Raw genomic sequence first — 13,488 nt, forward strand, 5'->3', positions numbered from 1 at the left:
CCACCCAGGCCACGCCCTTTTCACACTGTTACCATCAGGAAGGAAGAACAGGAGCCTGAAGAGGAGGACCCAACAGTCCAAAGACAACCTCTTCCACTCTGCCCTCAGATTTATGTATGGGCAACGAACCACAGACACTACCTCACTTTATCTTATTTTTACATGAATTTATTTATTTTTAAAATTTAATTTTTTAGCAATGTTTGCTAAAAGAAAAAAACCAATGAATTTAGTGGCACGTCCATGGCAATAAATTCGGATTCTGCCAGACTCTGATGTCGGCTGCCTCCAGAAATAGTATCAAAACACCATCCATAATTTGATTTATGGAAACTATAAAGACGAAGGACAAAACTGGACAAAGCCACTCGCGGGATAAAGGGCAGCTTAGAGATTTCCGTGCAAAGCTAAATACGTGAAAGAACCGTTTTAAGGACAACATGGATAAAATGTGATACGATTGTGTCCAATTTATTCAGCACATACATGTCGACATTTATCAGTTGGAATATGACTGAAATGATTGGATTTATTTCTGGCACCTATTCACATAACGTTCCCACATCCCAGTGAGTTGTTGGAGGGATTCCCGTTCCCCGCCCCTGCATTCATCCGACAGACACGAATTGGTGGAAGAAATAATGACTTCTGAGTGCGTGAAACATTCCCTCAGACTCTATTCCAACGTCATGGAGTGTGAGAAACAGAAGTATCAACCGTGTATGTTAAACTGGTCGCGAATGTGGTGAAGAGACCCAGCATTTCAACCAGGCGCAGTGATGGCTGTGTATTATTTTAAACCGGGGAGACAGGGGAAGGTCAATTATTAAAGAATCAGTGTTGAAGTTACGTTTAAACAATCTCTTCAAACTGCGCACGAAAAATTGTTCATTGGGAAGGCGAGCTAGAACTAGGTCACGGATCAGAATTACAGTAAAATCAGAGATTAGCGCATTAATTAGGTCCGCAAAATATCCAGTGATCGACGGATTCCCGAAAAGTTCGAGCCACATCGTTACTTTCTCCACCGTCGATGGTTCACGGACGGTGAACGTGGCAGAATATCAGCACCGATCCCAGAAGCAGACGGAAGGTCAACCCAGGCAACGTGCCCGAGCTCGTCGTTGTCTGCGCTCCCGCTGCCGTGGTTTTGTCCTGGGGCGTCTGCGCTCCCGCTGCCGTGGTTTTGTCCTGGGGCGTCTGCGCTCCCGCTGCCGTGGTTTTGTCCTGGGGCGTCTGCGCTCCCGCTGCCGTGGTTTTGTCCTGGGGCGTCTGCGCTCCCGCTGCCGTGGTTTTGTCCTGGGGCGTCTGCGCTCCCGCTGCCGTGGTTTTGTCCTGGGGCGTCTGCGCTGCTCGCGCCATGGTTTGATTTGAAATTGCCACGGTGTTAATCTCCGTCGAAAAGCTCATCTGAAATTCAAATAAGAAAGAGATGGGCAAAATCCAACTGAAGCATCGAACTGCGGCCACATTGGGTTTGTTTTGCTCCGGTGACGCTGCCCCTTTAACATAACCAAGAAACAGTGGGTGTGGGTGTAAAACGAGCATCGGATCTGATCCCCGCAATCTCTTAACCGACAGGTGAGCGAAAAAAAGTGCTCCCAATGTCAATGCGTCCCTAAAATTAGTTTGAGTGCAAGTGCAACCTCAAGGGGCTGACAGTCATATTCGGGCGGGCAATCAGAAACTAATGCGAGTGCCACAGGGATCGGTGCAGAGCCTCAACTAATTGAACTGAAATAGAATGGCTGGAATGAAGTGGCGGTGTGTACTGTCGCCTAGTTTACTGGTGGATCTGTTGGTTGTGAGGGCGCAAAGGGCTTGAAAGAGGAAATGGATGGGTTGTGGGTGAGCAGGGTGTTGGCAAATGCAAATGAAGGCCAGTTAAATAGATTAGAAACTACATTTGGGATCTCGGGGTTCCAAACAAGGATTGACACACAGATGCAGCACGTACTTAGGAAGGATAATGATGTGTTGGCTTTTATCCCAGGGAGGATGAAATAGAAAAATGAGAAACATTTTCATGGAACTTGACAAGGTGATTGATTCCCGGAATGACATGAAGAAAAATTGAACAGGATGAGCCTATGTTCGTTAGGGGTTGGAAGAATGAAAGGCGATCTTATTGAAGATCATGTGTACAACATATGAAAAATACACATAGACAACAAATCCAGCCCTACCTATTAATCAGTAAACAGCTATGAATGCAACACATCTAGTGTTTTACAGCATGGAAACGGGCTTTTTGGCTCAACTTATCAGCGCTGACCAAGTTGCCAACTTAAGCTTGTCCTATTTGCTCGTATTTGGCCATTATTCTTTCACAACTTTTTCTATCCATATACCTGTTTAAATATCATAGCATATATTATTCAAATGGTAAATTAGATCATTTGCAGCAATGAGCATGTCAAATAATTGGACAGAACAGTCAGAAGGACATAAGGAAGGAAATGTACCAACTAACGTGGACCAGAATTCCCACTCCATGCAGAATTAGTTGCTCCAACTTCTTGACGTTCAATGCTGCTGCTTTGGAGGAAGTAGAGAGAACAGCAATTCTAGAGTGAAATAGCACCACTGCATACAAGGTTAACCTGGCATAAATTGCAGTGACTGAGGTGTCAAGGAGCAACCAGTGCCCAAGAACCAAAGCTCTAAAGAGAAGCAATGTTTTCAGTAGAGGAGAAACAAATGACCAAACATTTGAAATGATGGAGACTGTGTCATTTTTACCTACCACAGTCAGCAGCATCAGGATGGCAATGCGGCAAAAGAGGTTGAGTGTAAGCTTCATTACTTCGTTCCTTTATTTTCCACAAGGCTGTTTGCTGTCGTGGACTCTGGCGTTTCACTGCAGATTGCAATTAATCACAATGTACGTCTCTTATAAAGTCAGAGAAATTTCACAGGTTAAAGATTGACAGGGTTGAGTGTATCACATTCAGTTTCTCTGTCACTGTGAATATCTGATTGGACGTTGTGGATTCTTAATCTTAATTTTCAGCATTAATATCTAAAAGATTGCAATATCTTTTGCCTTGCTGGGCTACCAATCTTATTGGAGGGTCACGAGAGTCTGTGTCTCAGCTGCTGCTGTGGATTCCTTTTTATAGCGGTTTTGAAGTAAAATAGCTGTGTTCTCATTTGCATCTGCGGCAAAGCCTTGAGGAACTCAAGCTCAAGTTTTGATTATAGAGGGCAGTTTTGGAGAGAGTTCAAAACAACCTGAGGTTATTTCTCTTAGAGAAGAGAAAGGTGCAGGATGATTTGATAAAGGTGATTCAAAGACACCAAGGATTTTGATAGATTAATCAAAAGGAATTGTATTCACAGCAGTTTTTATGCACAGACCCAATCATCTCATCCATATTTATCTCCACATCAGCTGGTACCCCAGAGGCTGGTGGAGAAATTTACCTCACTGTTTCTACACAACCCTCTCTATAACTGGATTCTGAACTTCCTGACAGAAAGAATGTATTTTATCTGGGTTGGCAGCAGAACGTCAGGCACTGTCACATTAAGCCCTGCGCACCTCAGGGCTGCGTGTTCCTTCCAGTCGTTTTCACGCCATTCGCTCATGACTGCAATGCCAGATCCAGCTCTAACAGAATCATCAAGTTGGCAGATGATACAACAGTAGTCGGCCTCATCAGCAACAATGATGCGTCGAAGTGCAGAGCAGAGGTGGAAAATATCATGAAATGATGCGAGAATAGCAACCTGAGTCTCAATGTGCACAAGACAAAGGAGATGACTGTTGACTTCAAAAGCACCAGAGACAATCCCCATCCACTAACATTAATAGCTCCGGTAGTGGAGAGAGTGGAGAGCAGCAAGTTCTTCGGAGTCCACTTAAGAAATGGACTATCCTATTCATGTAACATCTCCTCAATTGTCAAGAAGGCTAAACAGTGACTGCACTTCCTGAAAAGACTAAGTGGGCAAGGCCACCCATCACCATTCCGTCAAATTTCTACAAGAGCTCTAACAAGAGAATCCTGAACAGTTACATCACCGTGTGGAATGATTGCTGTAGAAAATTGCTGTAGAAAATTGGATCAGAGGTCAATCTATGGGACTATAAAAGTAGCAGAGAGGATCACTGGGGTCTTCCTTCTCCCCATCAATGTGATTTAACAGGATCATTGTTTGAAGAGGGCTTGCAAAATCATTGAGGACACCTACCACCTCACACACAGATTCTTCCAGCTACTCCCATCTAAAAAGATACAGAAGTATCAGAGCCAGAACCACAGGCTGAGGAACAACTTCTTCCCACGGGCAGTGACTCTTTTTAATAATAAAAATTTAAAAAATTTCACATATTAGAGGATATGTGTTTAAGGTGAGGGAGAGAAAGTTTTAAAATTTTTTTAAATTTTTCACACTGTGAAAAATATCAATCAAAATACATACAAACATTTCCTTCTTAAATATATACAGTGGCATTTTCTCCCCTTTTTTCCCCCCTACCTTTCCTCCCCCCTCCAAACCCATTAAACGTTCAGCATATACAATACAATAAAACCATTAAACAATGTCATCACACAATGAAAATAAACATGAAAATTATGTCATCTACTTTTACACACTGGGTCAGTTCATTTTGTCTTCTTATCATTTTATCATTTTAGAGGGTGGAGGTCTGCGGTAGGCTCTCTCTTTTGTGTTCCATGTATTCAAAGTACTACAAAAATTCAGCCTACCAGAGAAATATATTAATTGGATTAAAGCATTATATAAGGGGCCATTGGCGAAAGTGACAGTAAATGGATATATATCAAAACAATTTAACTTAAGCAGATCAACAAGGCAGAGATGTCCACTATCTCCCTCACTGTTTGCATTAGCTATAGAACCTTTGGCAGAACTGATAAGAACAGAAAGTAAATTAAAAGGGATAAAAATAAAAGAGAAGGAATATAAAATCAGTCTATTTGTAGATGACATCATAGTATACTTAACAGAACCAGAATTATCAATAAAAGAATTACATAAGAAATTGAAGGAACATGGAGAAATATCGGGGTACAAGATCAATGCAAATAAAAGTGAAGCGATGCCAATGAATAATGCAGATTACACAAAGTTTAAAAAAGAATCACCATTTAAATGGCAAACACAAGCAATCCGATACCTAGGTATTAGACTAGATAATAATCTAGGCCATCTATACAAATTAAATTATCAGCCATTAATGAAGAAATTACAAGATGACTTAGAACATTGGAAAGATTTACCACTAACACTGATAGGAAAGGTAAATTGCATTAAAATAAATATCTTCCCAAGGATGCAATATCTATTTCAATTGTTACCAATTCCCTTAACAGAGAAATTTTTCAATGAAATAAAGAGAATAATAAGGAAATTCTTATGGAAAGGGGGGAAACTGAGGATAGTGCTAGATAAATTAACAGAATGGTGCAAACAGGGTGGTTTGCAGCTACCAAACTTTAAAAATTATTACACAGCATCACAATTAAGATATCTATCAGATTTTTATCAAACAAGGGAAGCACCAGATTGGACAAAGAAAGAGCTAGATAAAATAGGGGAGAAGGTACCAGAACATATACTTTATAAGTGGGATGAAAAACTGGTGCAATATAGAAGTTCACCAGTACTGCACCATCTGCTCAACATTTGGAAGAAGATTCAAGTAGAAAGGAAAAAAACAAATTAGCAACTACCAAAATTATTATTGATGCAAAATCAACTAATCCCTTTCACAATAGATAACCTTTCCTTTAGAGAATGGGTGAGAAAAGGAATTAAAAGAATAGAAAATTGTTTTTTTGGGAAATAATTTATTAACATTTGAACAAATGAAGTACAAATATGGAATAACTCACGGTACAATGTTTGCATACCACCAACTGAAAACCTACTTAAAGGAGAAATTGGGAAGCAGGCTGAGGTTACCAGAAGGAAGCAGCTTTCAATATGTGATTACAGATACAATGATAATTAAAAGATTTATAACAAACATGCACATCAAGCTGCAAGAGAAGGAAAATGATGAAATAAGCTATAAACCCAAATAAAAGTGGGAAAAAGATTTAAACAAAGATAAAAAATGAAAAATGGGAAAAATTATGCTCCAGAACTATGAGAGATATAATAAATACGAGGTTACGCATGATACAATATAACTGATTACACAGGCTATATATCAGGCCCCAAAAGTTAAATAAATGGGACCCAACAGTATCAGATAGAGATGTTTTCGCTGTAAGAAGGAAATGGGAACAACAGTACATGCAATTTGGGCATGTGAGAAAGAGAAAAAATTTTGGGAAGATCTAAATCAGGTATTAAATAAAATCACAAAAAGCAACATACCAAAAAATCCAGAGATCTTTCTTCTAAGTAATATAAGTAAAGAATTAGGCCTCAAACTGGATGAAGCACAAAAAAAGATTTATTATGATAGCCTTAGCTGTAGCAAAAAAATGTATAATGTCAACTTGGAAATCAGAAGAGAGTCTGAGAGTACAGCAATGGTACATAGAAATGAATAAATGAATTCCATTGGAAAAAAATAACATATAATTTAAAAAATAAAGTCACATTATTTGAACAAATTTGGGAACCATACATGGAACACAAAAGAGAGAGCCTACCGCAGACCTCCACCCTCTAAAATGATAAAATGATAAGAAGACAAAATGAACTGACCCAGTGTGTAAAAGTAGATGACACAATTTTCTGTTGTCTATCTCGTTGTTGATCCTTGCATCTGATGAAATGGTGCAGCCGAGATAGGTAAACTGGTTGACCGTTTTGAGTTTTGTGTGCCCGATGGAGATGTGGGGGGGCTGGTAGTCATGGTGGGGAGCTGGCTGATGGAGGACCTCCGTTTTCTTCAGGCTGACTTCCAGGCCAAACATTTTGGCAGTTTCCGCAAAACAGGACGTCAAGCACTGAAGAGCTGGCTCTGAATGGGCAAATAAAGCGGCATCGTCTGCAAAGAGTAGTTCATGGACAAGTTTCTCTTGTGTCTTGGTGTGAGCTTGCAGGCGCCTCAGATTGAAGAGACTGCCATCCGTGCGGTACCGGATGTAAACAGCGTCTTCATTGTTGAGGTCTTTCATGGCTTGGTTCAGCATCATGCTGAAGAAGATTGGAAAGAGGGTTGGTGCGAGAACACAGCCTTGCTTCACGCCATTGTTAATGTAGAAGGGTTCAGAGAGCTCATTGCTGTATCTGACCCGACCTTGTTGGTTTTCGTGCAGTTGGATAACCATGTTGAGGAACTTTGGGGGGCATCCGATGCGCTCTAGTATTTGCCAAAGCCCTTTCCTGCTCACGGTGTCGAAGGCTTTGGTGAGGTCAACAAAGGTGATGTAGAGTCCTTTGTTTTGTTCTCTGCATTTTTCTTGGAGCTGTCTGAGGGCAAAGACCATGTCAGTAGTTCCTCTGTTTGCGTGAAAGCCGCACTGTGATTCTGGGAGAATATTCTCGGTGACACTAGGTATTATTCTACTTAACTCAGATTATAAGATAATAGCAAAACTATTAGCAAACAGATTGGCTGACTGTGTACCAAAAGTAGTAAAACTAGATCAAACTGTATTTATTAAGAAAAGATGAACAACGGACAATGTCTGTAAGTTCATTAACTTAATCCATGCAGTACAAGGAAATAAGACGCCAACAGTGGCTGTTGCTTTAGACGTGGAGAAAGCCTTTGACAGGGTAGAATGGAAATATTTATTCAAAGTATTACAGAGGTTTAATCTACCAGAAAAAATATATTAATTGGATTAAAGCATTATATATGGATCCAATGGCGAAGGTGACATTAAATGGATATATATCGAACCAATGTAAATTAAGCAGGTCAACTCAGCTGCACTATTTCATCTGATGCAAGGACCAACAAAGAGATAGACAACAGACTCACCAAGGCAAATAGTGCCTTTGGAAGACTACACAAAAGAGTCTGGAAAAACAACCACCTGAAGAAACACACAAAGATCAGCGTGTACAGAGCCGTTGTCATACCCATGCTCCTGTTTGGCTCCGAATCATGGGTCCTCTACCGCCATCACCTATGGCTCCTAGAACACTTCCATCAGCGCTGTCTCCACTCCATCCTCAACATTCATTGGAGTGACTCCATCACCAACATCGAAGTACTCGAGCTGGCAGAGTCCGCAAGCATCGAATCCATGCTGCTGAAGACCCAACTGCGCTGGCTGGGTCACGTCTCCAGAATGGAGGACCATCGCCTTCCCAAGATCGTGTTATATGGCAAGCTCTCCACTGGCCACCGTGACAGAGGTGCACCAAAGAAAAGGTACAAGGACTGCCTAAAGAAATCTCTTGGTGCCTGCCACATTGACCACCACCAGTGGGCTGATATCGCCTCAAACCGTGCATCTTGGCGCCTCACAGTTGGGCGGGCAGCAACCTCCTTTGAAGAAGACCGCAGAGCACATCTCACTGACAAAAGGCAAAGGAGGAAAAACCCAACATCCAACCCCAACCAACCAATTTTCCCCTGCAACCGCTGCAACCGTGTCTGCCTGTCCCACATCGGACTTGTCAGCCACAAACGAGTCTGCAGCTGACGTGGACATTTACCCCCTCCATAAATCTTCGTCCGCGAAGCCAAGTCAAAGATCTTATAATCTGAGTTAAGTAGAGATATTGGTCTATACGATGCTGGTGTTAATGGATCTTTCCCCGTCTTTGGTATTACTGTAAATATTACTGTCTTACATGAATCTCGCACAAACCCTCTTTACTATCTTCTTCAGCATGATGCTGAAACAAGCCATGAAAGACGTCAACAATGAAGAGGCTGTTTACATCCGGTACCGCACGGATGGCAGTCTCTTCAATCTGAGGCACCTTCAAGCTCACACCAAGACACAAGAGAAACTTGTCCGTGAACTACTCTTTGCAGACGATGCCGCTTTAGTTGGCCATTCAGAGCCAGCTCTCCAGCGCTTGATGTCCTGCTTTGCGGAAACTGCCAAAATGTTTGGCCTGGAAGTCAGCCTGAAGAAACTGAGGTCCTCCATCAGCCAGCTCCCCACCATGACTACCAGCACCCCCACATCTCCATCGGGCACACAAAACTCAAAACGGTCAACCAGTTTACCCATCTCGGCTGCACCATTTCATCAGATGCAAGGATCGACAATGAGATAGACAACAGACTCGCCAAGGCAAATAGCGCCTTTGGAAGACTACACAAAAGAGTCTGGAAAAACAACCAACTGAAAAACCTCACAAAGATAAGCGTATACAGAGCTGTTGTCATACCCACACTCCTGTTCGGCTCCGAATCATGGATCCTCTACCGGCATCACCTACGGCTCCTAGAACGCTTCCACCAGCGTTGTCTCCGCTCCATCCTCAACATCCATTGGAGCGCTTTCATCCCTAACGTCGAAGTACTTGAGATGGCAGAGGTCGACAGCATCGAGTCCACGCTGCTGAAGATCCAGCTGCGCTGGGTGGGTCACGTCTCCAGAATGGAGGACCATCGCCTTCCCAAGATCGTGTTATATGGCGAGCTCTCCACTGGCCACCGTGACAGAGGTGCACCAAAGAAAAGGTACAAGGACTGCCTAAAGAAATCTCTTGGTGCCTGCCACATTGACCACTGCCAGTTGGCTGATATCGCCTCAAACCGTGCATCTTGGCGCCTCACAGTTGGGCGGGCAGCAACCTCCTTTGAAGAAGACTGCAGAGCACATCTCACTGACAAAAGGCAAAGGAGGAAAAACCCAACATCCAACCCCAACCAACCAATTTTCCCCTGCAACCGCTGCAACCGTGTCTGCCTGTCCCACATCGGACTTGTCAGCCACAAACGAGTCTGCAGCTGACGTGGACATTTACCCCCTCCATAAATCTTCGTCCGCGAAGCCAAGTCAAAGATCTTATAATCTGAGTTAAGTAGAGATATTGGTCTATACGATGCTGGTGTTAATGGATCTTTCCCCGTCTTTGGTATTACTGTAAATATTACTGTCTTACATGAATCTCGCACAAACCCTCTTTACTATCTTCTTCAGCATGATGCTGAAACAAGCCATGAACGACGTCAACAATGAAGAGGCTGTTTACATCCGGTACCGCACGGATGGCAGTCTCTTCAATCTGAGGCGCCTGCAAGCTCACACCAAGACACAAGAGAAACTTGTCCGTGAACTACTCTTTGACTTTTGCAATATTTTTTGGTTACTTTAATAATGACATTTTCTTCTTTCTTTACAACAGTAAATTTGCAGGTTCCAGCCACGTCATAAGCCAAGGTGAAATTATTTTCAGGAAACATGCTAGAAGCTGGGCTGCAAGGGAGAGGGGTTGAAAAATGAGTAGCAAGCCTTTGACAGTAATCAACAGGCTAAGCAGACACGCATAATCTCATTTCAATGTCTAATCTTGTGAACAAGTTGGAGAAGGAACATAAGCCAAATACAATGGTTTCTACAGCGATCAATGAATTTGTTGACAATGGCTGTCTGGGCAACTGAATCAAGACAGTTCACTGCAGGAAAAATGGAAGCAGAGACACCACCAGGATCACGACAGTAGCTGGGCAAGATCCGCCAACCCTATTAGGAGTAATTTGATTTATTGTTTGATTGACCTGCAATGGAAAATAGACACACCATCCATCTCAGAAACCTTTCCTAATCCTATATATATTTACCCACAATGCCCACTCTTTTTCTTTTTTTCTTAGATTAGGCTGTGTTTTATATAATAAATTTTTTCTTCCTTTTTTTGAAGATTTCAGTTCGAGATGAGAACATATTCGTCAATCGTGATGTCATACAATATATTATTTCATATGATGTTATTTAGTGATTTTTTTCCCTTTTTGATTATGTACTCCTATTCTCCTCATGTATTATTTACCTATAATATGAGTGATTAAAAGATTTTTTTTTAAAAAGAATAATTTAGGTGTCTCCAAGTTCTTACACATTCGCAATAAAAGATATTTATTTGCATTCAAATCATCTGATGATAAAGGTCAACAAACCATGGCCATCCTAGTTGTTTACTGTATCTGTACATTTGCATTCAGTGATTTATAAACATGAAAACCTAGTCCCTGTTAAATGAACATTATGCTTTTCTGTTCTGAGAACCAACTGAATTAAATTGAGGGTTGGCTTTTATTTGCAAATTGGAATAACAATATATATTCTACCTTTTACTATCTATATTCTCCGATCAGACAGCATTAATATCAACCTCCACTCCCATTAACCCCCTCATTTCCCTATCCCTCTATCTTCCATGCTCCAGCTTCCCAAACACTTCCTTCTCTAATCAGAGAGCTACCCTTTGAGGCCCTCTCCCCTCTCCTCATCAATTCTCTCTCTTCTACCCTCCCACCTGAATCCACCTCTTAGCCTACGTCCTTCACCTTCTCCTTCCTCCCTCTCTGCTCTCCTCTTCTTCCCACCCTCCCCCAACCTTTTTATTCTCAGGTCACAAGATCAAAGAACAGAAGTAGGCCATTTGGCCCATCAAGTCTGCTCCCCCATCTCAACCCGATCTAAACTGTTCTCACCTCTTGTTCCAAGTTCTGGCCTTTCAGGTGTTTTTCCAGATTTCCTGCTTTTCCAGATTCCTGACGTGCAGGACTGTTGGTTACCTTTTGCTTCCGATAGTGTAGATACTACATGACTTGCTGAATTTCTCCAGCACTTTTTGTGTTTGACAATCTGGTCATCATCACTAACTTCTGAGTCATTGTTTTTACATTTAAGATTCATAACGGAATTTAAATTTCCCAACTGCCATGATGAAATTTGAACTCACCTTTGGAATACTAATGCACTAAATTAACAGTCAAACATTTTGCATTGTCTCAATTTCCTATACATAAGGAGACCAAAGGTGTACACTGTACTCAGTCTCACCAAAATCATGTTTTAGCAAGACTTCCTCACCGTTGTAATCCACCTAACGTGCTCCTGTTTTTCTTTAATTTAGCATCTAAGCACCACTATTTCAATACACTCTCCACATCACATGGTGCATGAACTCACCAAGATTTCTTTTGTGACCTCTATCATCTAAAATGTTCAATGCAAGAGGTAGTTGGGAATACTATCATCAGGTTCCATTCTGAATCACATTATGCAGACTTGGAAGGATAAGAGGAAGCTTATTCTTATTGTATGCGAGAATGAAGAAAGTACAGAAAAGTGAGAAAAGAAATAAACATGACAGAAGAATATTTACAACTATGGTACAAAACTGAAGGTCTGTTTTGAATAAATTTCCCATGAAACAAATATAGAGAAGTCAAGTAAGGGTCAGGAGTGAGTGAGCAGGGTGGAAAGTTATTTAAGGTCTCCAAAGAGCATCTCTGGTGTTCACCGACATTTTGTGTTTTACTTTGAAAGGTGTTCAACATGAGATCAAATTCAGCCTGACAAAAGGAAAGTAGTTCAAGAAAGGGACAGGATAGGCTTCTGTTCATGGAAGAGATGTGGGGCCTCAGATCATCTTGGTGTGGCTGGAAGGTGTCCACAGTAAAAATTAATTAGAGGTTGTCAAAATAAATGGGAAACAGACATAAATGGGAAAAGAATGGTTAAGAGCAGTCTGAAACAAAGGGTCTATCTGGAGAGTCCTGCTAATGGATTTTAGGGTGATGATGTTATTGAGGGACATTGACATTTCCACAAAATGAGATCAGTGACAAAACAGAATTCAGCAGTGGGATCCTAATCCCAAGAATGGCATGATAATATTATCAGAGAACTAGCATTACCAGGTTGGCAATAGTGTCATTGTCCTAAATAAGATGAAGTTCACAGGGAGGATACGTTCACGATGACTACATTCAATGAAAATAGTTAAAGCTGCCAATGCCATGTACACAGATCACAGAGCCACCACCAAGTATCCCTCTGTACTAATCTCACTTGCCAGCCAGGCACTTGTTCATGGCATGACCTCCTGAGTTTCTCCAGCACATTGCCCTTGACCTCAGCATCTGCCTATGTACTGGATACCCCGCAATGCTTTGGCAATTCGAGCCCATCCAGATGAAAGTACCTGCCTCCACTATCTTGTTCCAAGATTCCAACCACCTTTGGGTGGAATGTTCTTTTTCCAGTCCTATCTAAACCACTCCTTACCTTATACGGGGTGGTGGGGGGGGAACAACCTTGCTTGATGGATAGATTGGACTGGGGGGGGGGGGGGGGGGGGGAGAATACACATGGTCTGTCATCAACGTGACCTGAACTGTTTCTCTTTGCCTGACCTGCGGATATTTTCTGCAATTGGGCATGTGGACCTACTCGATAATTAGACGGAATTGCATGGCCCATAGGCGGGATGTGTATTGTCCCTGGTGGGTCATTGAGGATGGATGTCCCAATACGGAGCAGCGACCTGGCTCCGTGACCGGATGTGACCGGTCACTGTCTTGCCAATCGCAGTGGACCTTGATCCTTGGATATTGTAACCAATCACCAC

The 13,488-nt window shown here is 42.0% G+C and overlaps 1 protein-coding gene across 9 annotated transcripts; it reads right to left on the minus strand.

Annotated features, from left to right (window-relative positions):
- Nucleotides 1–447: 447 nt before the first annotated feature.
- On the minus strand, nucleotides 448–13,454 carry LOC138741408 (trans-Golgi network integral membrane protein 2-like). 9 transcript variants are annotated; one of them, XM_069895442.1, is made up of 3 exons: nucleotides 13,311–13,454; nucleotides 2,747–2,860; nucleotides 448–1,410 (listed from the first exon to the last, which is right to left on the minus strand). In XM_069895442.1, the coding sequence occupies exons 2-3, from the start codon at nucleotides 2,801–2,803 to the stop codon at nucleotides 1,039–1,041; spliced, it is 429 nt and encodes a 142-aa protein (XP_069751543.1). In that variant the 5' UTR covers nucleotides 2,804–2,860; nucleotides 13,311–13,454; the 3' UTR covers nucleotides 448–1,038. The 9 variants fall into 9 exon arrangements, with proteins under 9 accessions (XP_069751543.1, XP_069751541.1, XP_069751542.1 ...); XM_069895440.1 differs by having other exon boundaries at nucleotides 2,747–2,892; XM_069895441.1 differs by having other exon boundaries at nucleotides 13,274–13,454.
- Between the last annotated feature and the right edge of the window lie 34 nt (nucleotides 13,455–13,488).

This window comes from Narcine bancroftii, chromosome 8 (assembly GCF_036971445.1).
Source record: "Narcine bancroftii isolate sNarBan1 chromosome 8, sNarBan1.hap1, whole genome shotgun sequence".
Classification (NCBI taxonomy): Eukaryota; Metazoa; Chordata; class Chondrichthyes; order Torpediniformes; family Narcinidae; genus Narcine; species Narcine bancroftii.